At 37.0% G+C, this 25,225-nt stretch overlaps 1 protein-coding gene across 10 annotated transcripts in view; it reads right to left on the minus strand.

Annotated features, from left to right (window-relative positions):
• Window positions 1–12,422: 12,422 nt before the first annotated feature.
• Window positions 12,423–25,225, minus strand: part of LOC113545562 (cadherin-like protein 26) — a 37,044-nt gene continuing 24,241 nt past the window's right edge. For 5 of the 10 annotated variants that reach the window (XM_053240466.1, XM_053240465.1, XM_034312097.2 and 2 more), the window contains 12 exons: window positions 23,728–23,913; window positions 23,245–23,525; window positions 22,907–23,049; window positions 21,979–22,209; window positions 21,378–21,599; window positions 20,412–20,536; window positions 19,558–19,617; window positions 18,162–18,209; window positions 17,023–17,088; window positions 16,358–16,402; window positions 16,126–16,176; window positions 12,423–14,843 (listed from right to left, as the gene is read on the minus strand). In XM_053240466.1, coding sequence (XP_053096441.1) covers window positions 14,625–14,843; window positions 16,126–16,176; window positions 16,358–16,402; window positions 17,023–17,088; window positions 18,162–18,209; window positions 19,558–19,617; window positions 20,412–20,536; window positions 21,378–21,599; window positions 21,979–22,209; window positions 22,907–23,049; window positions 23,245–23,525; window positions 23,728–23,913 — 1,677 coding nt within the window. In that variant the 3' untranslated portion in view covers window positions 12,423–14,624. The remainder of the gene's footprint in view (window positions 14,844–16,125; window positions 16,177–16,357; window positions 16,403–17,022; window positions 17,089–18,161; window positions 18,210–19,557; window positions 19,618–20,411; window positions 20,537–21,377; window positions 21,600–21,978; window positions 22,210–22,906; window positions 23,050–23,244; window positions 23,526–23,727; window positions 23,914–25,225) is intronic. The other 5 variants (XM_034312094.2, XM_034312092.2, XM_034312093.2 and 2 more) reach the window with 5 other exon arrangements.

Raw genomic sequence — 25,225 nt, forward strand, 5'->3', positions numbered from 1 at the left:
ATTTTCTGAATTTGCAAGATAATTGTTGCATTGTGTCATGGCTTTTCCATATATTAGAAAATGGTTTCAAGAGCACCAAAGAATGATGTTACTATTCTTATACTGGTGGCTTTGCAGATGCAGCGGTTGTTGTATGAGGTGTCGATGGTAGGTAGAGAGACCCACAATTGGCTCTAGGGTCTTGCTATCAGAGGCTGTGCAGTTCCTGTACCACGCGATCAAGCAGCTGGTCAGGATGCTCTCTATCATCCATCTGTAGAAGGTGGTGAGGATGGGAGGGGGGAGTTTGGCCGTCTTCAACCTCCATAGAAAGTGGAGGTGCTGCTGGGCCTTCTTGGCTAGGCAGGTGGTGTTGAGATTCCAGGAGAGATCCTCTTTCATGTGCACACCAAGAACTCGGGTGGTCTACTCGGGTCCTCCTGAAGTCAACAATCATCTCTCTAGTCTTACCAACAAAGAGACAGTTAAGAGACAGTTTGTTGTATCTACAACATTCTGGTTTACCTCCTCTCTATACGCTGACTCGTCATTGTTGCTGATGAGGCCCACAACTGTAGTTTCATCAGCAAACCTGATGATGTGATTCAAAATGTACTTTGTAGCACAGTCACGACTCAGCAGGATAAACAGCAGTGGACTGAGCACACAGCCCTGAGGAGCGCCGGTGTTCAGTGTGGTGGTACTGGAAGTAGAGTTGCTGATCCTGATGGACTGGGGTCTCTCAGTCAAAAGGTCCAGAGTCCAGTTGCAGAGGGAGGTGGTCAGACCCAGCAGGCTCAGCTTTGTTATCAGTTTCTGTGGGATGATTGTGTTGAATACTGAACTGACGTTTATGGACAGCATCCTTAAATAGTTGTCCTTTTTCTTCAGGTCAGAGAAAGGTGGATGGTAGCAGATGTATCGTCCTCTGTACTGAAATGGGTTCAGTGTGGTGGGAAGACTGCTCTTTATATCTTTCATGACTAGTCACTCGAAGCACTTCATAATGATAGGAATAATGATAGGTGTAAGTGCAACAGGACAGGACACAGATGTTTCTTTAGGCACGGGGTGTTGGTGGTGTTCCTGAAGCACACAGGGACAACTGCTTGGCTCAGGGAAATGTTGAACATGTCTGTGAATAATGTCTATCTTGGCAACACTTGGCACACGATGGGAGCATTCACTCCGGACAGCACGGCAATATGATACAGTCCAGCAGTCCATCGCAGGTCACCATGTACACACACATTCACACCTAGGGGCAATGTAGCATAGCATGAATTTAATACCAATGCAAACTTTACAGCTTATATTTCTTGTTATGAGATTATTAGAACAATTAAAATAAATTACAATTAAAATATTTTTATTTAAAAATATAATATAATAATAATGAATATAGAATATAAATATAGAATAAAATCAAATAAATTAATGAAATATAAATATAGAATAAAATCAGTTGTTATTAGACTCCTGATGGTAATGTATACTTTCAAAACAGATTATGTAGTGGGTTTTTTTTCCTTCTTCTTTTTTTTTTACACAAACATGCATAAAAATATAACCTAGGAGCAAAGTCCACTTTAATTGCAGGAAACTTACCTGATCAAAATCAAAAAGCAGTAATGAATAGTGATGGGACGTTTCATCAAAATGGACGTTTTAGAGCCATCAGAAGCGCTGATGTTTTGAAACAGTGTTTCAAGGTTTGGTTCAAACTCTCATGTCACATGATCACAAGGAGACGAGGGTTCGAAATGCTTCGTCATTTGAGATATACTGCATAATGTAACAGCTCATGTGTTATCATTTATACAAGGTATTCATAAAACCCAGCAAATAATGCAAATTTGAATTCATTTTTTTTCCAAGGATGGAGAGGTGATCAGTAAGAAAAGAAGTCACCTTAGTCCTACCACAGCACAACAAATCCTAAAGCCTATTTTGCTTAATGATAACTTGTCGATTCAGTCAGTTAAGTGCTAATAAGACTGCATCAGGTTATAACTGGCTTTTCTTATTTACCACACACAATAAATACTATGACACAAGTTAAAAGAAGCTGAAAATAAAACAAAATTTTTCCACACCCATTCCAAGCTATTTTAGCCTCAGCCCTGATCATTGTGTGTGCAGTTTCTGAATGCTAAAAACAAACTTTCATTTAAGTAGGGTTTTACCTTGTACAAATAAAAGATCCATCAACTATGTCTGCACGTATGCATCATCAGAGGTTCTCCTGAGAAACATACTTCTAAAAACCTTTGTGGAAGTTTCTTAGATATTAGCAGGCAGTCCATCAGGTAAAGGGGGTGGATAGGTTGTGATTTTAATCAAACAGCTACCATCACCTGGATTAAAATATACAACAAAAGTTGTAAAACTGGATGAGTTACTAAAAAGAGTGCATTTGATTTTGTAATATCAGGATCTATCATTCCGCTACATTAATTAGACTGTCACATTAGTAAGCTAGCTAGCTAACTAATGGGATACAGGTGGATTTTTCCGATGTAGCTAGACTTTTGGCATTTTGCCACAGTTAAGGCAGACTGTGTGATATCAGTTACATTCATGTGAGCAGCACATCACATTATACGATAGATTCTCTCATTAGTGCAGTATTGCTATTGTTAGTGACTTTTAAGAAGTGTGCTGGACTTTGTCTTGTCTGTCGGGAACTGTAAATCTGCCACCAGTGAGCATGTCTTGGTAAGCGATCTGAGACTTTGATTTGATTTGATTGACTTTATTAATCCCAAAGGGAAATTCACATATCACAGCAAAGCTCAACACACAATAAATAGATTAAACAAAATAAGTTTTTTAAAAAAATAAATAAATAAAAATACTGTATTTCATACAGCCCCCCTTGTTTCAAGCATCAAAGTACACACTACACCATGTTATACAAAATACAATTTAAAATTCTACATCAGTCATCTAATATGACATTGATTATATAATCTAATGGCTGTCGGTAAAAATGACTTTTCATATCGTTCCTTATAACACCGGGGCTGAATTAATCTTGAGCTAAAAGAACTCACACAGGCTTGAACTGTTTCATGAAGAGGATGACAATTTTGATTCATTATACTGACCAATTTATCAGTCATTCTATCCTGTGCTATCACATCAATAGTGGGTAACACACAACCCACCACAGAACCTGCCTTTTTTATCAGCTTATTGAGTTTGTTCTTCTCCTTCTCCAACAATCCCCCTCCCCAGCAGGTAACAGCATACAAGATCACAGATGATACCACAGAATCATAAAAGGTCTTCAACAGTACCTGACATACACCAAAGGATCTCAGCCTTAATAAATGAATGCGACTCTGACCCTTCTTATAAACCTGTATCATATTATCAGACCAATCAAGCTTATTATTCAAATATACACCCGGGTACTTATATGACGTGACAATCTCAATTTCTGACTTTTGTATATTCACTGGCACCACTTGATGAGGATATCTACTAAAATCAACCACAATTTCTTTAGTCTTACTAGCATTAAGCCTAAGACAATTTGTATCACACCAGTCCACAGAACTCTTTAAAAGCTCCCTATATTGACTCTCATCATGATCCTTTATACAGCCAACAATTGCAGAATCATCAGAAAATTTCTGCAGATGACAGTATTAGGAGCTGTACTGGAAATCTGATGTATAAAAAGTAAATAAAATGGAGCTAAAACCGTTCCTTGAGGAACACCAGTGCTACACGTAACTACTTGAGACACGCAGTTATGCATCCTTACATACTGTGTTCTATTTGAGAGGTAGTCCATTAACCAACTGACCATACTCTGGTGTAATCCAGCATTTCCTAACTTATTCTTGAGTAATGCAGGCTGGATAGTGTTGAATGCACTAGAAAAATCAAAAATGTGATTCTAACGATGTTACCTGAAGTCTCTAAATGACTTAGAGATTTATATAAAAGATAGATAATTGCATCATCAACCCCAACGCCAGTTTTGTAAGCGAACTGTAGTTTTTCCTCAGTAGCACACAATAGCTGCTTAATATAATTTAAGACCAACCTCTCAAAAACCTTCATCAACTGAGCCGTTAAAGCTATTGGTCTATACCGTGAGAACTCAGTGGGATTAGTTTTCTTAGGGACTGGTACTACACATGATGTCGTCCATAAAACCCTTTCCAAGCCCAAGCTCAAATTAAAAATGTAATGAATTACCCAACAGATTTGATCAGCACAGGCTTTAAGAACTCCAGCACTAATACCGTCAGGGCCTGCACATTTCTTCTTTTTAATTCTCCTTAACCCACTTCTTACTTGTTCCACTGATACAGCAAACTTAGGAACAGACTCACAAGTGGGGAAAATAAGATGATCTTAAAACTGAAGGAGGATCTAACTAGGAACTCTGCCATATACCATCTGGAAGGGAAAATTTTAAATCACTAGATCCTCCATCAAATCTATTAAAAAATATATTCATTTCATCCACCCACGTCTGTCCACCAGGGGTAGTATATCCCTGTACTCTATTTCCATTACCAGACATCCTGTTTAAATCACTCCATACCTCTCTCACATTCCTCTGTTGTAACTTTTGTTCCAACAAAAAGTTGTTTTAATTTATAACACTCCTTTCCCTCCTTAATTTTAACTTTTACTAATTTCTGTACCCGCTTCAGCTCCTCTCCATCACCCACTAAGAAGGCCCTCTTTTTTTCGTTTAATAACTTTTTTAACTCAGGGGTAACCCATGGCTTGTTATTTGAGTAACATTTAACCTTTTTGGTGGGTTCTGTGTTATCAACACAAAAGTTTATATAGTCTGTAATACACTCAGTTAAACTATCGATGTCCTCATCATGCGATTTACACAGAACCTCCCAATCCGTAGTTTCAAATCAATCCATTAATGCCTCATAGACCGAATCAAACCAAACTTTCACTGTTCTAGTTGTTGGCGGCTGCTTCCTCTCAGCTGGAACATAAACAGATCTAATATAAACAAGATTATGGTCCGATCGTCTCAAAGGAGGAAGCGGTGAACAACCATAGGCATTTTTCACATTTGCATATAAGTCCAAAGTTTTATAGTCTCTCGTGTCACAGTCCACACACTGAGTAAACGTGGGGAGAGTATTATGTAGAGAAGCTTGATTAAAATCACCAGAGGTGGGTAGTAACGAATTACATTTACTTCGTTACATTTACTTGAGTAAATTTTTTGGGTAACTTGTACTTTTAGAGTATATTTAAAGATGTGTACTTTTACTCTTACTCAAGTACATTTTTAGTGAAAACATTTTACTTTTACTTCACTACATTTGGCTGCGTTCCTCCGTTACTGTCAAATAAATATGTATATTTGTATAAATAATGTATAAATAAAGTAATAAATATGAGATTTTGTAAATAATTAGTTTATATGACTTGTTCGCAAGTCTCGCGAGACGTTGGAGAGGCTGCTTCGCCAGAGGCTGCTACGCATCTCCCGCTTACGTTTAGCGCGCGTTTAGCTGGAAGATGATGGCTGAAGCAGAGGAAGACGTGCGTGAGACCTGTGGCCTCAAGTTCAGTCTATGTTTTCACTCCAAGATGTCAAAAAGAATAGTTTCATAATGCGATGCATGTTGTGCACACGTAGCGGTAAGTGTCAAAATTCTGCCTATTTGAACCCTATTAATGGTAATTTGGTAACTATGGGCACTACTGAAGATCAACAGTAAAATTCTGTAAAAACAGATTGTTCAAGAAAGAACATATTACCAAAAAAACATTCACATACTGAAGCGCAAACACACATAAACAAGTTCATATACAAACATAATAACAAACACACACCTTCTCTTTTGTTCACTGTTAGCTTGTTTAAATGCAGATGCTGACAAGTTTGTGTTGCGAATGTGAAAATAAAGACAGAGTTAACTGTTAGAAAAACATCTGGGTGTGTTTGAGATTTTATTGCAAATGACAGGTTATGTGATGTCAATGTGCACATCACAGGACTGAGATAGGCTACTTTACTTCAACCTAGGTTTTATATAAGCAGAACAAAGAGACTTTCAAGGAGAGGTGTGTGAAAGCTCTCCAAGTAGTTTGAAATTCAGGGTTTTCGCTTCATATCAATCAGATCAGAAGTAACTAGTAACTAGCTACTTGAGTAGTTTTTTCATCGGATATTCATTTCAATATTATTAAGAAGTTTAAGGTCCATGGGACTGTAGCCAACCTCCCTGGATGTGTTCGAAGGAGGAAAATCATCCCCAGATTGAACAGAAGGATATATATACATAGCAGTTATTGGGGTAGCAGCCAGGTAGAGAGTATAAGCAGTGACAAAAATTTATATACAATATTTTGTAAATACTGTAGCAGCAAAAATGCAGGTAGTAATACACACCATATAGCACTGCACGATTGTATCCAGGACTATTGTTAACAGGAAATGCATTTTTAATCTTATTATCCTTAATGTTAAAAAAGGAGAGGACAATGGCCACCTGGTTTGAGCCGACAGGAAGGTTACCGCAACTCGAATAACCACTCTCTACAACCATGGATGAAGCAGAAAAGCATCTGAGAATGCACTACTAGATGGGCTACAACAGCAAAAGACCAAAGGTTCCACTCCTTTCAGCCAAGAACAGGAATCTGATCACCCAAACCCGAACAGCTGAAGATCGGCTGAAGAGAAGGTGATGTTTTTCCATTCTTTAAACATGCCATGTATGAGTCTTGGAATTAAATTTTTAGAAGGTGGGTCTATGCAAGGGTTCTGATGAGTTTTACTTCTATGCATTTTATTTTTCTAATTTTTGACCAAGATAAAATGTGTTTAGACCATTTTCACTGGAAGGGGAGAGGGGCGTTGCAACATGTATTTGCATCTGCAACTGCCAGTAATACTAGTGAAGTTTGTACATGAAATATTAGCTCAATCACACAATCTTCCAAAGTATCTAAAAAGGACAGTGGTGAGACATTGATTTGACTGCTTTCATTTCCTAGAAATCATTAATAATGTATAGTGAATAGTCATTGACAGCTTAGCAGGAATGTCTTGCTTGTGATTTGCCTTGCTATAATTCTTTTCTCCTTAGCTGGGGCAAAAACCTATTATTACATTTTGGTATTAACTTTCACCTGGGATTATTGGGGGTTGGATGTAGAAATGTTTCTTTTTGGGGGTTGTATGAAGATGAAAATGTGGGGTGATGGGTCAGAGAGTATCTGTACTGGTTAAAATAAAGAAATAAATGATGGGTTTGCTTGGTTGCCACCATTACATCACTTTTCTACAAGGACAGAAAATGGGGAGTAAAAAATGAGATCCATCAAATGGTATTCTGTGCTATCAAATGGAGTACAGTGGAACATTAAAAACAAGAGACAATTTAAGGAAAAAAAAACACTAATATGATGATAAGAATGGGAAACTATAGACTATAGTCTAATTATCACACTAATCCACATAGTTTTGGCCATAAAGTGTTCTTTTATGATTGATTATCAGAGCCACCACAGCATAGAAAATAGCATCTTTTGTGTGTTAGGAAAACTAATCCATGACCCTGAAGTTGATTATTTTCCAATAACAGCACATCTCAAAGTTTTTTAGCCACTTATACCACAACAATGTAGAATCATATATTTTAATTAAATAATGACACAGTACATTTATAGTTACATTTAAAGTTGTCAACAGCAGTGAAGCAATTGGCTCCTTTTATCACTTAAAACTATCATCCATTCACCAGCCTCTCTATTTCTGTCTGTTGAATTTAATAAATGTGAAGAGTTTCCTTTGCTTTACCTCATAGTGTTAAGGTGCTGACACTAGGGACTCTTTCCATAAATGTCATATCCACAACACACACATATCTAATAGTATTAATAGAACAAGTGCATTAATATAAACCTATAAAGTGCCTTGCAGTCAAACTACTATTAGAGTTGCTGTTATACAAAATTAATCAAGTTGTAGTCATAAAACACCTTGAATCTTTTCATTTACAATTGAGTTTAATTTATTTAGTTGTTTATATTTCTATTTTTTACTCTCATTTTGAGCATTTACATTTTCACTTTACATTTTGCACTTAACTCAAACTTTCTGTATTTTGTAATCTTGTTTATTTTTCTTTTACTTAGCTGTACAGCACTTTGAGCTACCAAGCATAGAAAAGGTACTCTAAAGTAGAAGAACATATTCTACATGTTCTAGCAAGACCAACTGCAATCAAGACATTAGCTCATGTGAGAAGCTCTTAACAGGGTTTTTCTCAGAACCTCACCTCCTCCTAAATACTGTTCATTGTTTACCCACAGTACAACACCTGTGCTGCAGAGACTTAGCTTTAAACTGTCCCACTGTGTACCACAGAACATAAAAACTGTTGATTTTGCAAACGCACTATGTAGCACTGCAGGATTGTATAAAGGATTATTGTTAACATGGAATGTATTTTTAATCTTATTTTCCTTAATGCCAGAAAAGGAGAGGACCAAGTCCAGACTGATTCAAGATGACAGAAAGGTTATAGCAAAAAAATAACTGTTCTCTACAACTGTGGTCAGCAGAAAAGCATCTCACAATACACAACATTTCAGCCCTTGAGGAGGATGAACTACAACAGGAGGAGAACAGGATAACAGCACTGGCTCACCCAAAGCCAAACAGCTGAAGATTGGCAATGGACAGTGTGACCCTTTCCATTCTTCATTTTCCGGTTTGGCATGTAAAAATCATTTGCTAGGGCTCTGCTGATGAGTTTTATTTCTATGCATTTTATTTTTCTAATTTACAACCATGAAAAAAATGTGTTTAGACCATTTTCGCTGGAAGGGGAGAGGGGCGTCACTTCACATTCTTTCCCCTGAATGTGTTGCAACACGTATTTGCATCTGCAACTGCAAGTAATACAAGTGAGATTTGTACATGAAATATTCACTCAATCACGCAATCTTCCAAAGTATCTAAATAGGACAATGGTGAGACATTGATCTGACTGCTTTCATTTCCCAGAAAGCATTAAAAATGTATAGTGAATAGTCATTTGACAGCTTAGCAGGAATGTCTTGCTTGTGAATTGTCTTGCTATAATCCTTAGCTGGGGCAAAAACCTATTATTACATTTTGGTATTAACTTTCACCTGGGATTATTGGGGGTTGGATGTAGGAATGTTGTGGCCTAATGGTTAGAGAGTCGGACTTGTAACCCGAAGGTCGTGGGTTTGAGTCTTCAATATCACCTTCAATACCACGACTGAGGTGAGACCCTTGAGCAAGGCCCCGAACCCCCAACTGCTCCCCACGCACCGCAGCAAAAAAAGGCTGCCCACTGCTCCGGGTGTGTGTTCACAGTGTGTGTGTGTGTGTGTGTGTGTGTGTGTGTGTGTGTGTGTGTGTGTGTGTACTCGGATGGGTTAAATGCAGAGCACAAATTCCGAGTATGGGTCACCATACTTGGCCACAAGTCACTTCACTTACATCACTTTTCTACAAGGACAGAAAATGGGGAGTAAAAAATGAGATCCATTTTCTATCAAATGGAGTATGATGAAGCATAAAAATAAGAGATAATTCACATATTCTATTATTTTGCTTTTTATTTTCAGCGGTGCCTTGGTTGAATTGATAGCATGCAAGAAAAATGGGTCAAAGTGAGAAACAAAGACACCTCTGTTTCCAGCAAACTCTGCCTTGCTCATGGTAATCCCTTAAGCCTGAGGTCTGAATACCCATGTGTGCAATTTTGCCTATAACTCCTCACTACGTGCAAGGAAGTCAAGTCTGAATATGACCCATTGCAGCCACATTAAGTCACATTCTGTATTGTGATTTCTTATGTACAGTAAGTACACAAATTATTGATTATTATTGTTGGTCCAAGGTTGCAGGGATCTGCAGTTATGCAGCTTTATGGTGACTGGATGAAAAGATGGGGTGGAAAAAGGCTTATTTTCTAAAACTCACCTATATCTCTGAACTTGTTAGAAGTTTAGCAAGCATGTCTTTAATCTAGTTGGATTAAAGACAACTTTTTTAGTTAGAGCCACCATATTTACCCACAAGTTTGATCAAAAGGTAACATTAATGTGGGTCTCATTAATGCAGTGAAGAGGAGAAAGAGGAATCAACCAGGAATCTACCAATCAACCATGACAGTAACTCTCAGTATGCAAACCAGAAAATTTAGTTAGAAGGAACCTTAGTTAGCAGGAACTTCAGTTGGCTGAAACACTTTTCATTGTAATTCTATGCAGCACATAGTATCAACGCCCATGGATTATGGTATTTTAATTAGTGGAGAGTAAGCCAGTAGCACACTATCACTTTTAGTCTTTTCAAAGCACAAACACTAACAAAAAGAATTGAGTGCTTAGTCATAATACAATCTAGATGGAATACTGTGTGGGTGGGTAAAATTCCAGCGTGGCAGTTCTTTTTCCCCACTTGCCACTGTATATACACCAAACACTGAAATCTGTTTGATGTGCATTCTGAGATGCTTTTCTGCTCACCATGGTTGCAAAGAGTGCTTATTTAAGTTACTGTAGACTTCTTGTCAGTTCAAACCAATCTGGCCATTTTCCTCTGACCTCTCTTTTCAACAAGGCATTTCCACTCACAGAACTGTCACTCACTCAATGTTTTTTTTGTTGTTGTTGTTGTTGCTTTGTTTTTCATGCCATTACAATTCATATATCCTGCCAGTCATTTTCTTATATTTTACTATATGACCATGCCCCTGTGCACAAAGCGAGCTCCATGAAGACATGGTTTGCCAAAGTTGGAGTGGAATTGGCACTGAAAATGAAGTATCCTTGCTGGGGGAAGGGGGTCGTGAAGAGCAGAACGAGGTAGAAGAAATGTAAATCAATCAGGAAAGATAAGAACCTAATGGACCAGGTAATGCCTTCTTCTTCCACGCATTTGTTTGATGTTAATTACTCTATGAATTTGATTTCGTAACTTTGAATTGTATATGTAAACATACTGATTTACAGCCCCAACCACTTCCTGCATGCCCCCTTTCACCCCCAAGGGTTTCCAGGTTGTTTCTTGGCAGTAGTTTTTGAATAGCTTGTAACATGTATATTAAAGTAATACGCATTTTACACCAATGTTTCCCACAGGTCTAAAATAAACCTGGGGGAAAGATGGGTGGGGTGTGGTTGTGGTGGTGTTGGGAGGTGTCTAAAAAAATAGCACAGGGTAATAATAAAAGTCTGAGTGTGTTTTAAGGAATTATTAGATGAAATTATAATAATTAATTAATTATACTATATCGTGATAGTCTTCTTGGGGTCTTTTTAGGTTATTTTTTAGGTTATTTGTCTTGAACAATAGCCAGGCCACCACTCATTGATAGGCATTGATTCCTAGAAAGGGTAGGCAGATTCATTTGTATAGAATCAAACAGCATGTTTACCGAGTTTTTTATAAGCAGGGGCATGTTGAGAGCATTCTGGGTAATCAGGTCACTGAGCGGTGATCATTGTCAGTTAAAAACAGACATAATACCAGACTATATCCTGTTTTTGAGGATCATCTTTAACATTTTTAATGATGTTTTGAGGTTGGAGACACAACATAATGTGTGTCCAACTTATGGGTGGTATATAATGAGTGTGATAAACATTGCCAGTTTTTTTTATTGATAAGATTTAAGGTGAAAAATGTTTGCCTATTTTTTTTTCCAGGAAGAAAGTAGATGAAAACAAAAGAATAATTCACCTTATAACTCAAGATATATGATGAAATGTAACAACATTCTTCTCAATAATTAAAAACTAGAAGAAATATCAGAACTGGACAATTGGAGAAAAGTGAATTCCTCCCACTTCTATATCTTTGCACATTTACTTTGGAAAGGGCAACTACATAAGAGACATAATTTAGACATTCTATATGCTTGGCCACATGCAGTGAGAGGCACAGCATCTGCTAGATACTACAGATGCTGTCCCAAAATTCTCCATACATAGGAGAAACTAAGACTTTTTAGCGAAATGTTTTGCAAAATTTTTCATACTTAGTTTATACTGTATATTTTTTCAGATAGCCTTTAAGCATGACAAAAGAAGAACATATTGAAATCATTCTCATGGCTGAATCGGGAAGCTGTCACAAGGATGCGATGGACATGCAATCACATGCATAACAGCAGATGTGTTAACGCAGTTTCATCATCAGTGAGAAAGATGACTCCATGTGTTTTTACAAAGAAATGGCAATCAATCATGTAGGGGATGTTTTGTAAATAAAGTTACATTTTGCTAAAAAAAAAATGTTAATTTCCTCTGTGTATGGAAACTTTTGGGGCACCATGTAGAGTTGTTAGCATAGCAGAATTTTTGACTTTGATACGAGTACCAACATTACGCTGTTTGATACTAATATGATACTATGGCAAAAATAATGCTTTACCAGTTATCAAGACTGAATGCTCATTATCTGTTTAATGCACTGATTAAATATACAACTTAACATTATTAATTGAATGAAAAGGTCAAAACTGCCAGATATTCATATCCTTGTGAGGACATTTGGTCCCCACCAAGATATAAAAACATGCCCACACACTTAGAACTGACTTACAATCTGAACAATATTTTATGCATTATTTAAATGCCATATTAGGAAATATCTGCTTTAAAAAGATAATTAGATTTTTGTTATTCCATTTATTGCAGTTACACAACTTACATGAACAAGTCTTGTTTGTAGAGTAACTGAACCCACATCTAATACTCAAGTAAGGTTTCATATAATTTTTTTTTCTTTTTTCCTTTTTCAACATTCAGGAGATTTGATGCTTTTATAGAACAGTTAGTTCTGGTTGACTGTTTGACTGGACGAGCGGCGTTCCAAGTATAACCGCACTGGGACGTTTCACTGTGTGTATCACTCCGCTTGTCTGTGTTCGTCACATAAATTTCTAGCAACAGTCCCACTGAAGTCTTACTACAGTAGAGTTAGTGACGTCATCAGCGGACATGGCAAACAATACATTTTTCAAGAACATAATTTCAAATATGAAAGCTAAAGGTGAAAAGGATGAAGGGAAGATACATCTTGTTGATACATACGATGGATACATAGAACGGAATATACAAATCATTGTGAGCTAGCCGACTGGCTACCAGTGAATGTGGCTTATCCGGGATGTATTTCCATTCCCAGAGCAAAAAATAATCAAATTATATTGTGTCTGAAATGATTTAAACCATCTCTAAAATTCTACACCATAACCAGTCATGACAAGAAATATAAATGTGTATCAAAGCAGGAAGAGGAAAAGAGGTGAGCGTTCAAATGCTTCAATATCGAACAAAGTGATAGCAGTGATTTTTTATGATGGATATAACCATTATTGAAACATGCAGAAGTGAGGTGCAGTGTTTATTACAGTCAATCCAAATAGGGTCTGGTGAAAAGTAGTAATCCCTAATGTACAATATACAGACAAGCAGGTAAAAGGGAAAAGACTTAGAAAGACTAAACAATGGATAATCAGAGTGAAAATAATACCTTTGGTTCATTTCTTATTTGGCTTGGTTTCACAATGCACAAAATAAACAAAAACGTACTCATAAGGCTCTTACATTCATTGGTCAGAAATACAGCAATGTAAATAATCCTTGCCAAGTGCACATAGAAATCCCCAGAACATGGAGAACATAGAGCTCAATAAATTACTATAGATATTTATAGAAAGAACTAGTTTAAAAAATTTATTCTCTCTAGTTGTTTGTCAAATCTACAAAACATTCATGTAGCACTACAGCTCTGTGCTTTGGGCAAGTCTGTGCATCGCAACTGTTTAGCAGCTTACATCGACCAAAAAAAAAGGAAAAAAAAAAAAAATCACCGAAACCCAAAACACACAGCATGTTTGGTTCACTTCCTGCAGTCAGGATGATTCAGAGTCGACTTGCTTTCTCACGTTATCAAACTGTTATGGCTCACACCTGGGTGGGAATTTATGTTCTCACCTGCCTGAAGAACCACATGAAGGGGGGGAGGGGGGACACCAGAGCTCCATTCAAATGGATTAAATGCTACATGTGTGAGGGCACCTTTAGGTAACAGCTTAGTATAATAACAGATAGGAAACAGAAACAGGGGAATGGAGTAGCCCAATCACCAGAGACAGTGATTACATCAAGATTCGCAAGAACAAGAACCGCAACCAAATGTGGAAATTGGGAAACAAAGTGCAGGTTCCACAAACCAGGGTTGAAGAGAAATGGAGAACAAATAGAAAGTAGAAAACAAAACACTTGGACAGATGTGCCAAGATTTAGGAGTTGACAGGGATAGTAATAAAAAAATTAGCTTTTACAAGACCTACTAGAAAAGATTATTCCAGTCTATTGTAACAAAATCATTAAACTATACTGTACTGTACTGTACTATAGATCATCATTACACTACACTATACATATACTGGGGTCTTGATGTATTTTTGTTAAGTTTTTTCCTTTCTGAAGAGAAACTGTTATAACGTGAAGCTGTATAGTTGCACAAATCCAGTGCTTAGCCAAGACGTATTTTATCATCCACAAAACATGGAGCTAGAAAAGAGGACTACTCAAAAAGTTGTACGATCCATTAGGAAAGCAAATGGCATTTAGAAAAATTACAACTTAATGTTCTTCTCTTTTATCGCTTTTTGACAGATCTCGTCCAGAGTGGTGAATTTTGGCCCCAAATTCCGCACAAGGTCCGGCTCATCTCTAGTGCTGCCGAAGGAGAGCTTGTCCAGTGAGACAGCGTTGATGATAGTCCCTTCAGAGCTGTAATCTTGCGGCTGATATTCAGGGAAGTCCTGCAGCTCCTTAGAAAGTTTAGAGAGCTTCTGCAGTAATGAATCATCAGGAGAAGAGATAATTAATATAAAGACCATAAACACAGATTTGGCAGTGTTGAGATTGACAAGAAAGATTGGCAGCATCTCAAAATTTAATTCACGTTTGTATTCAGTGATTTGTAAGGAAGTGTTTTATGTGTTTAATTATTGAAGTTAACACCTTTATCACAGGTGCTCACAGACTGCTTAAATAAAAGTCATACACACTTCACATGTGGATTTTGGACACTCCATGTGCAGCGTTACACACATTTTTCACATGTCGAATATTCACAGGTAGTGCATATGTATTTATTTTTCCATGTGTGATTTTCTCATATGATCATTTTCACATTAATTTTTCAGATGTAGAGCAAGTGATTTTACTTCACATGTTTACTTGAGTTCGCATGTGCATAACATAGTGAAATGCACCTTCACGTTTTTCACACATATATTGCTCACAATCACATGAAATACATGTGATTACATCTGAACTGTATGCAACTTTTTTGAAAGCAACATAGAATATAATCAGAAAAAAAAAGGTTAAAATGAAATAAAACTAAATGAAGTAATAAAATAGGGAGATGATGCACTGACAACAAACTCAGGTTCAGTTTGTTTGTTTCCTGTACCACTTATCATTTGATCATTATATAAATAAAAAAAATTCTTTTCCTTCCTACTGTCACCTCTGGCTTGCTCTGGTTTGTCATGCATTCCAGTAACAAATCTGTCCAGAAGATGGAGTCACAGATGTGTATCGTTTTAGCTCACCACACCACAAGAAATTCGACCAGTTATTGTTTGCTGTTTGGAGTTATATAAAGCATAATTCCTTTCTTTCCTTATCTTCATATGTCTCGATTTCTTTGTGAATAATAACATTTGAAGATCTGGTGTAATTCATGGTAGTAAAATTCATTTTGATATGAGGCAAAATTTATTTATATTTCCATTGATGCTTTTTGCATTGTGTGTTATTGTCATTGAATAACATGAAAACATAATTATTCCACAACAATATAAATTGCACACAAAAACTAAATAGGACATTCTTAGTGACTTAATATTAAAAAGTTCTACCTAGGTTAAGAATGAATGGGATATAGGATCTTGCAATAGTTAAAAGATTATGATATTTTATCTGGCTTAGGGAATATACGGAATAATGACACCCTCTGACCAATCAGATTCAAGCATTCAGCGGTATCATGGAAAAAAAAAATAGAGACCACTGTAGCTCGAATAAAGGAAAGGTTTGTGTGAAAAGAGAGAGAGATTTTACCATTTCAAGGAAGTCTTCCATGTTAAAGCTAAAGGATTTGCTCAATCCACTCTGGAAAGTGCAAATAAGTGAGTATCAGAATACATTGTTTAAAAATATTAACTGCTGAATTATAATAACCACTGAATGAATGTGTAAAGACTATCATCTTCATGCCATTCTTAAATCATTTTTAAAAGCCTTGTTTGTTTTTATCTTCAAATAATATTTAAAAGCCTCTAAAACAACTTACCCAAACAGTGTCATATGTACTATTCCTACTGTTTTTAGTCCAGGACTGATGGGACACAAAACACAGGTGTTACAGTGAACATCAAAACTTCTTTTATTTTCAAAACTGTGGCTCCAATTAATCCACATTCCTAAATGGCAAACGTACATAATGTCTTTGTATGCTGTAGCATTAAGAATTCCCTTCACTGGAACTAAGCAGCCCAAACCTGTTCCAGCATGACAATGCCCCTGCGCACAAAGCAAGCTCCATGAAGACATGGTTTGCCAAGGTTGGTGTAGAACAACTCGAGAGTCCTGAACATAGCCCTGACCTCAACCCCACTGAACACCTCTGGGATAATATGGAACACCAGCAGTGTGGCCTTGTTGCCCAACGCCAGTTCTTGACCTCATTAATGCTCTTATGGCTAAATGGTCAAATCCCCACAGCTACGCTCCAAAATCTAGTGGAAAGCCTTCCCAGAAGAGAGGAGGTCATCATTATCAAAGCAGCAAAGGGGGACTAAATTTGGAATAGGATGTTCAAATGTGGGTGTGGTGGTCAGTTGTCCACAAACCTTTGACCATATAGTATATATTGTACATATCATTCTGATTTACTCTCAAATGTAAACGCAAAAGAGCAACTGTAGCTAAATTATTTTTAGTGTTAGTGAAACTCACTGTTGACATTCCGTAGATGTTCCTCAAGTCAGTTGTACCTCTAAATCCATTGGATACCTGTGTGGGTTATACAGAGGACAGCATGAAACCGTTTAGTGAGGCTGCAATTGTATTCAATTTAAAGATATACTACTACATAAGTGCAAAACACATTAACAAATTAAAAACATAACCAAATACACAACTTTAACTCAAAACAGAAAGGCAAGGTCCTTACTGAACATCACATGCTCATTGCAGATTCGAACACAATGCACTGGACTTTTTCTGTCTTTTTTTGGGGGAGGGGGGGGCAAAAATCAGCAAAAATGATTTAATGAGAACTTACGTATGTTATTAAGGTAAGGAGTAAGGTTTTCTTATGGCTGACCTTTAGATGTCTTTCAGGCAGGTTTACAGAGATCACATACTCATACATGAATGCTCTTGATATATCTGAGCATGAATAAAAGCATCAGGAGATTTATTGAAATGAACATTTCCTCTTCATGTAAACATTCAGTTCTCCATTTTATGCCATCTCAGACTGACACACTCGATGAGCATGTGATTTTCAATAAGGACTTAACTCTTACCATGTTTCTGATTGTGTTTTCAAATTTGTTGTAGAGTTTATGGTAATGTATAGACATGTGACAAATTACAGAAAAACAGAGTGTCCGCATAAGCTTCTAGACAGTTTCTAGACAGACTGCATTATACAATAAAGCAGTTAAGCTCCTAGCATGTTCTGTGACATATAAAAATTCTGAGCAGGCCTGGTTGACCTGGTTGAGTTTTGGATCAACATGGCAAGAGTGAAAGATCTAAATGCCATTTAAAGAAAGTTCATTATTGTAGCTGGATCACAGGCACTTCAGTCAAAAAGACTGCATTTAATTCTATAAAAAGACATCAGTATGTAGTGTTGGAAATTGCAGTCAAAATTGCACATTTAATAACAATGTTGCTCATTAGTGCAATTATTAAATAAAACGGAAGCGCAACTGTTCTTCAGGTGACTGAGATTGTCAATGCAGAATTTAATCAAACCGCTCACAAGCCCAGTCCAATAAAACAATTTTTTCATGTAAGGTGTCACCAGTCTGTATGTCTGTATGTCTGTAGGTAAAAATAGACAGCAAATATGCAGCACACACCTGAATAGTTCCTGTGTTCAAGTTGCCAAAATGATTGGTGGGGCTCTGCTGAAATTCAAAGTAAGAGAAGAATGAAGGAAGTAGGATCATGTTAGAAAAAGGTTTTGTAGACTAAAGAAGGATTGTGTAATAAAAGGCACCAACCTCTACTTTTCCTTGTCGATGGGGTGATACAATTAAGTTTACATCTTTGGACCTTAATATGTATGTTACACCTGGAAACGTGAACATAGTGTTCCTATAAAAATAATTTAAGGTACATGACTGGACCTTAACGACCACAGATACACCTTTAAAGTTTTACTCTACGAGCTAATTAAAGGTGCACCACATGCATGCTCCCAGGTAAAAGATGCATAATAAAGATATAAAAGATGTAACTTTGATGGTACCACCCTAGCAACAAGATTAAGTATAGTTTGGTGTCCTTATTTCGGAGAGAGTAGGATATAGTAAAGAAATGTAAAGAAGGATATGGTACAGGAGGCAATAGCCTAAGGTCTGGTAGAATACAACAGAGAGGGTCTGGAAGGTTAAGGTAGTACAGGATGTGTGGTGTGTCATGTGTGGTACAGGAGGAATGGTACAGTGAGATGGGTAGATGGGGTGCGGTTTAAAAGGTCTTGGTAGGACATGGTAGGATATGGTGAATTAGGCAAGGTAGTGGGAATCAGATAGAGATCGAGCAGGAAGGGAGTACCCACTTCCTACACATTTTAGTGATTTCCTTGCAGCCAACAGAGCTGATTCAACTAATTAGCTAATTAACAGCCCTTCCAGAGTTAAAATGGACATATTAGAGAAGGGAAATTCTAAAAGGTGAAGGACAGGGGGTAGTCCAGGACCAGGGTTGCAACCTGGGGAATAAGATCATATAAAATCTGATAAATCTGATGGATTAGAGCAGGTTAGAAAAACATACATAGAGCCAAATCTGTGCTAAAAATGTGTGACTTGTTTGATGAGTATGATTGAATACTCTGACTCGTCGACAGCCCTGCAAATACACCGGACCTCAGTCCCATAGAAGACTTATGTGAACAGGTGAAACACAAAAATAGGCAATCCAAACTCCATCTGAATTGTGTACCCAGTTGATGAAAGATTGGGATTGGGCTAACTTGATAGGACGTATCTCAGTCCTTACCTAACAATAATGGGAAGATGTAATAACATGTGATAGAAGAAAATAACAGGATCTTTTTTTTTTGTCCAAGGGAATTAGGAAAAAGTCGGTTATAATAGGTTAGGGTTAAGATAGCATGAGCTTGGATAGAATATTTTACATTAAGTTATGGTGAAAATACAACAGGGTTGTTATTACAATTACAGTTATAATATGTGCATATATAGCATGTACATGCATTTAAATAAATGCAAAATATGCAGTACACACCTGTTCTGTCTTCAAGGTACAAATAATGCCAGTTGGGCTCTGGATCAATTGTGGATCAGCCTGAAAGGAGAATTAAAAATATCTAATATTGCAGGTTAAAATTGGGTGAAAAGGTTATGTTAGAAATGTACAAATTAGAACAGAATGAAGTAGAGCAGGATATATTAGGGTTAAAGGCCATGGTAAGGTAGGATAGGGTATGGTATGGTATGGCCGTATTGGGTTGTACAGTAGGGTAGAGTTAAAATGTCAGTGGGTTACCGTAGGATAGAGAAAGTTAGGATAGAGGGCAGGAAACCAGGGAACACTGAGCAAACACACACGACATGTCCTTTCAACAGACTTAGTATGGTTCGCCTTAATTTCTCTAATATTGTAATGACATATAGTCCTACTACAGGAGTCACACAGAAGAGAATGGGTTCACTTTTGAGTCTGGTTCCTCTTAAAATTTCTTCCTCATGTCATCTCAGGAAGTTCTGCTATTATTCAGGAAGTTATGTCTATTATTAAAAGCTCTAAGGAAATAAAAATTGAATTTAATGGCTTCTACTAAAGCTTACAACCATCATTTATATTGTTGAGAAGCAGATGGCTGTGCAAGGACATCAGTTACTCAACTTCCTTTCTGTAACAGACTTTTGTAGTGACGGAGTGGGTGACATTCCCAATCCTTTCCTGACTGTCAGGAAATCTACAATCCGCTGAATGTTGGGGTCATGCACCAACAGGTAGGAAAGCTTGACCAGCAGCAACTCTACATCAATGGCATTAAAAGACGAGCTGAAGTCCAGAAATAGTAAGTTTATAATCATGAACAACAATGAGTAATGTTTTAATCAGCATGCACACACCTTGCAGACTGAACCTCCTCCTTCATCGTTGTATGCGATCAGGGTTTGGTTTCCATCAAATTGCAAGTAGCGCTTGAATTTATTTTCCTCTTGACACTCACAGAAGAAACAAAAGCAGAGTATCACTGGGAAAAAAAATTGTAGAGTCTTTTATTACCTGTTAATTCATATGCATTATTAAGTAATAAATGATGGTAAATTCTTTAGATTGCAGGATTTTCGTCAATGTGGAATACAGACATCTTAGTCCCTGTTTTCCCTGTTACTTTTATTAGACTGGTCCAAAATACTACTTCTGAGGACTTCACAGTATGCTTTAAAGCTACAATTCAAAATTAAAAACAGTTAGAAAACAAAACCATTTTTATAATTAGTCTTTTTTTTAAACCCCCAACCAATCAGGTTGCAAGTTTAGAGCGAGCAAAAAACAAACATGGAGGATGATGTATTGAAAATTGCCCACAAGTCCCATAAGCAGCTCCTCTTCTCTTGATTTTCTGCCTCCAAAGCTTCAGCGAAGGCAAACAACCTCTTCATCAAATTAAACCAATCTGTATTTTATATTTATTAAACTAGAGAGCAAGTTAGGCTAGTTGGTTACCTGATACTAGCCAGGTGTAGTAAGAGCATTATTATAAATACAGTGTGCACACAGCATGGGACACATTTTTTCCCCCCATATCAAACATGTTTTGACCAGCACTTTTTCTTGAGAATCTTTCTTGAGCACTTTCTTGGAAATATTTCAGATTACATGGAAAGCTTAATTACGTCACAGTCAGGTTTTAAGTCAATAAAGACAACAATAATTTCTCACAAAGCAAAAATAGTTTGTTTTTTTTTTTATGAATTTTTTTTCTTTTACAGGTTTAAATACTGTATTCTTGAATATTGATCATGATTTTTTAATTATGACTGGTATTAGCAGAAGTATGACTATAATTGTATCTTTTAAGAAACACTCACAAGCCATCAAGAGCAGTGCTCCCAGTAGAATTCCTATAGCTGCTCCATGAAGGCTGGAGGTCCGAGGTAGCAAGTCTTGACAAACGTCTCCTGTCCCACAGTCACACACCACCACTTGCAAAATGTTGTGTGTTAGCATTCCCTGGTGGTCTGCAATCTTCAGTGGAATCGAGTATGTCCCGTAAGGCAGACTCGTCAGGCTAATCAGTGAGGTTTCCTGCCCTGTGGCAAAATAGATATGTAGATTATTAGAAACACATAAGACATGCAGGTGATTAAACTGATGATCCTGTGATAGTCTGGCACAGGTAAATAAAAATTTAAGAGAGTGAATGTGGGACGGTGTTAAAAGCATATTTTTGGAGTACCTGACTGGCATAGCATTATTCGGATTTATGTTTATATTTACAGCATTTAGCAGATGCCACTTATCCAAAGTGACTTGTGATATTTGTGATACATAAACATGTGATTTGCAGCTGTACTACTGTCAGAACTGCTGTTACAGAACATGAATCAAGCTAGCAGTCATAGCAGTTTTCACTTAGGACAAACCACTGCTATGAATGTACACAATTTTCCAGTTCTTCTTTCTATATACCTGTGCTTGGTTCAAGCCTCCACAGACTCTTTAGCCCTTGATCTTCTGTGCCAAGTGTGAAGGTGAAGGGTCCACTAAATGGAAAAGCATCTGCATCCTCTGCAGTGACTATCACTCTATCAGATTTGCTCCCACACATCACTGAATTGTTGGAGGTTAGATGAGGTTTATTATCATTCTTATCTCCCAGTTGGACCACCAGAGTGCCTGTACCTGTGGCAGGAGGTTCCCCTGTGTCGCAAAACCAGAGATACATAGAGAGACTTAATAGTGGACATGACTAGTGTTGGTAGATTTGGTTTGTTTCAGTTTATTGAGTGGTATAATAATTTTATATTCTTTATGTATATTGATAGCTATGTACATTTATAATAATTTACATAGCTATCAATATACATAAAGAATATAAGCATTAGAGAGGAGATAAAGTTGCTGAATGCTGACTGTGACCATCACCTATGAATACTAGCTATTAAAGACTTTATACTTAGTACTTGCACTTTGTATCATTTGAAATGTTCAAGTATTGGTCACAATAATCTGGCATCTAACTTAACTACTGCATACTTAAATTAGATGTACTGAGTGAGGACGTGATTTCAGACATGGTGTATGTCTCACTATATTAACTAAGGGAAAAAAAAAAACACTTGGTATCATGTCCCCAACTTTTTTATTCCTCTTGCACCCCTGCAGTTGGTTAGCTCCTGTTGACACTTATGTTACAGCAGCTTTAAACAGTTGTTCCCTCACTCTGCCTTGAGGTTAATAATAAAAAAAAAAAAAATGCAGCTTGTCAAAATTACATTCAATGGTACTGTGGTATCAGTACATTATAATATATTCTTTCAGATTCATTTGAACTGTATTCCACCTACAGAGTCCAATAGAATGTAAAGTGAAGAAAGTCTGCGCTAGGAGATCATACCATCATCTATCGCCAGCATCACAACAGTGTAGGTGTCGTTGCGGACATATGGAGACTCGCGGTCCATCTTCTTTGCCAGGGTAATCTTGCATGTCTTTGGGTCTATGGACATCCACTTAGCTGGATCTTCTATTAGCTTATACCTTGAAGCAAAAACAGTTCATCATTTTGTTGTGTGAAAATCAAGAAATTACTGCCCTTGACGTGCTTACACTTAGGGTTACCCTTAGGGTTAATCCTGATTTGAAAAATGTGTCAAGTCAAGCAAAATTGCTGTATAGAACAACAAAAATTCTTGGTCTCACTCTGAGGAAAATCTTTTTACTTTTCACACAAACCTGATGTTAGCTGGGTCTGAATCTTCATCTGTGACTACGGGAGTGTACAACACATCTCCTGGCTCTTCTTCTTCAACCCTGTAAACCACCTTAATTTTATTCTGAAACACGGGTGGGTCATTCACATCAATGACTTTGACGGCGACTTTAACCGTGCTGTTTTTTTTTAAAGTCTCTGGAATGGGACTAACTGGCTTTCCATCAACACACAAAAATAATGGCTCCTCGTTCGCTACTCCTATTTCCAACTCAGTTAGAGTAGTTCTCTCATAATCCTTTGCCTGTGGAACAAGGACATAAATATCCACATATTAAATGTTTTTCTCACAATATGTATAGTTCTTTTTAAATAAAATATAGTGCTGAATAAAATCGAAGCAAATACAGTTATAGTTGTGATTTACTGAATTGTTATTCCTAATAAACTGGCAACTTCATACTTATATTTCTGTTTTAATTCTATTGTGAATTACTGATATCTACCTTGATGACAGTCAGCACTCCTTCGTTGGTAACTGGGTCTGTCTCAATCTTGTAGTTGCCCTCCTCGTTACCCTTCAGGATAGTGAAAACTGCTCTGGATGCTGGAGTTTTGGGAGTGTCCTGGTCTTGCACAGGAATCCTTAAAATCTCCTTATTGGTTTCCATCTCCATAACCTGAGCATCGTACTGGACCAATACAAATATGTTAATATAAGTACAGGTACATGGTTTTCTTTTCGTATGTTTTACTATTTTAGTGGATGTTCCACAAAAATGTACGCTGGACATTTCCTTCCACAATAAATCACTTCGGAACATAATGTTATAGAGAAAACAAATAACTTTGAGGTGGGAACAGTATCTCCACTTCATCACACCACCCCGCTGTTGATTATTTTCCTATAACAGCACAACAAAGAGTGTTTTATTCCTTATATAACAGTTTCTTTCAGATACGTTTGCATTCCACCTACAAAATCGAATCTAATATAAAGTGAAGTAATGAATTATTATGTATATCTAATAAATCTAATACCTATTTTATACCTAATAATCTACCTAATAACCTCTCTCTCTCTCTCAAGCTACACATGCTACTCCTGACATGCCAGTGATCCTGACCCCTTCTGCTCTGCGGATCTGCCTGATCTATCCTGATGCCTTACTTCTGGCTGGAGTTCTCATCACTTGGAAACCATTCACTGCTGCTAAGCATGGCCCCACACAGACAGCTGGTGGATTTTACCACCAAGAAACCATGAAGATGGCTTTGGACTGCAAATGATATGAACAGTTTTGCTTCGATGGCTTAGGACTACAACTGCTATGACAGCTTTAGGACTCCATGGACAGTTTTGCACTCAAGTCTCCACTAGTGAACAGAGATTTCATGTGAAAACTATAAAGAATCTTCCTGGTTACACAATTGCACTTTTTGACCACATACAGTTATAGAAGGGAATGATTTATAACCGCACTATCTGGTGTCACCCAGGTGAGAATGGTTTTCCTTTTGAGTCTGGTTCCTCTCAAGGTTTCTTCCTCATATCGTCTCAGGGAGTTTTTCCTCACCACCATCGCCTCTGGCTTGCTCATTTAAAATAATAAAAATTTTATATCCTGAATTTATATATTTCTGTAAAGCTGGCTTTGTGACATTGTTAAAAGCGCTATACAAATAAAATTAAATTGACTTGAATTTTAGGAATGTTATTATTTCCTTTAGCTCTGAAAGAACTTAAGATAAGATAAGATAAGCTTTATTGATTCTGAAGGAAATTCTTGTGCCAGTTGCTCAAGACAATACAAAACAGTGAAGATAACTATGAATACATTTGATTTAAAAAAAATATAGACATACTAGTAATAAAAAATAGAAATATTCTTTAAGAACTGTAAACTGGGCAAAAATGTAAGTAAGTAAGCAAATAAAGTGTAATAATAAAGTAAGCAAATAATAATAAAATAATAAGTAAGCAAATAAAGTGTAATATAATAT

Source organism: Pangasianodon hypophthalmus, chromosome 16 (genome assembly GCF_027358585.1).
Source record: "Pangasianodon hypophthalmus isolate fPanHyp1 chromosome 16, fPanHyp1.pri, whole genome shotgun sequence".
Taxonomy (NCBI): Eukaryota; Metazoa; Chordata; class Actinopteri; order Siluriformes; family Pangasiidae; genus Pangasianodon; species Pangasianodon hypophthalmus.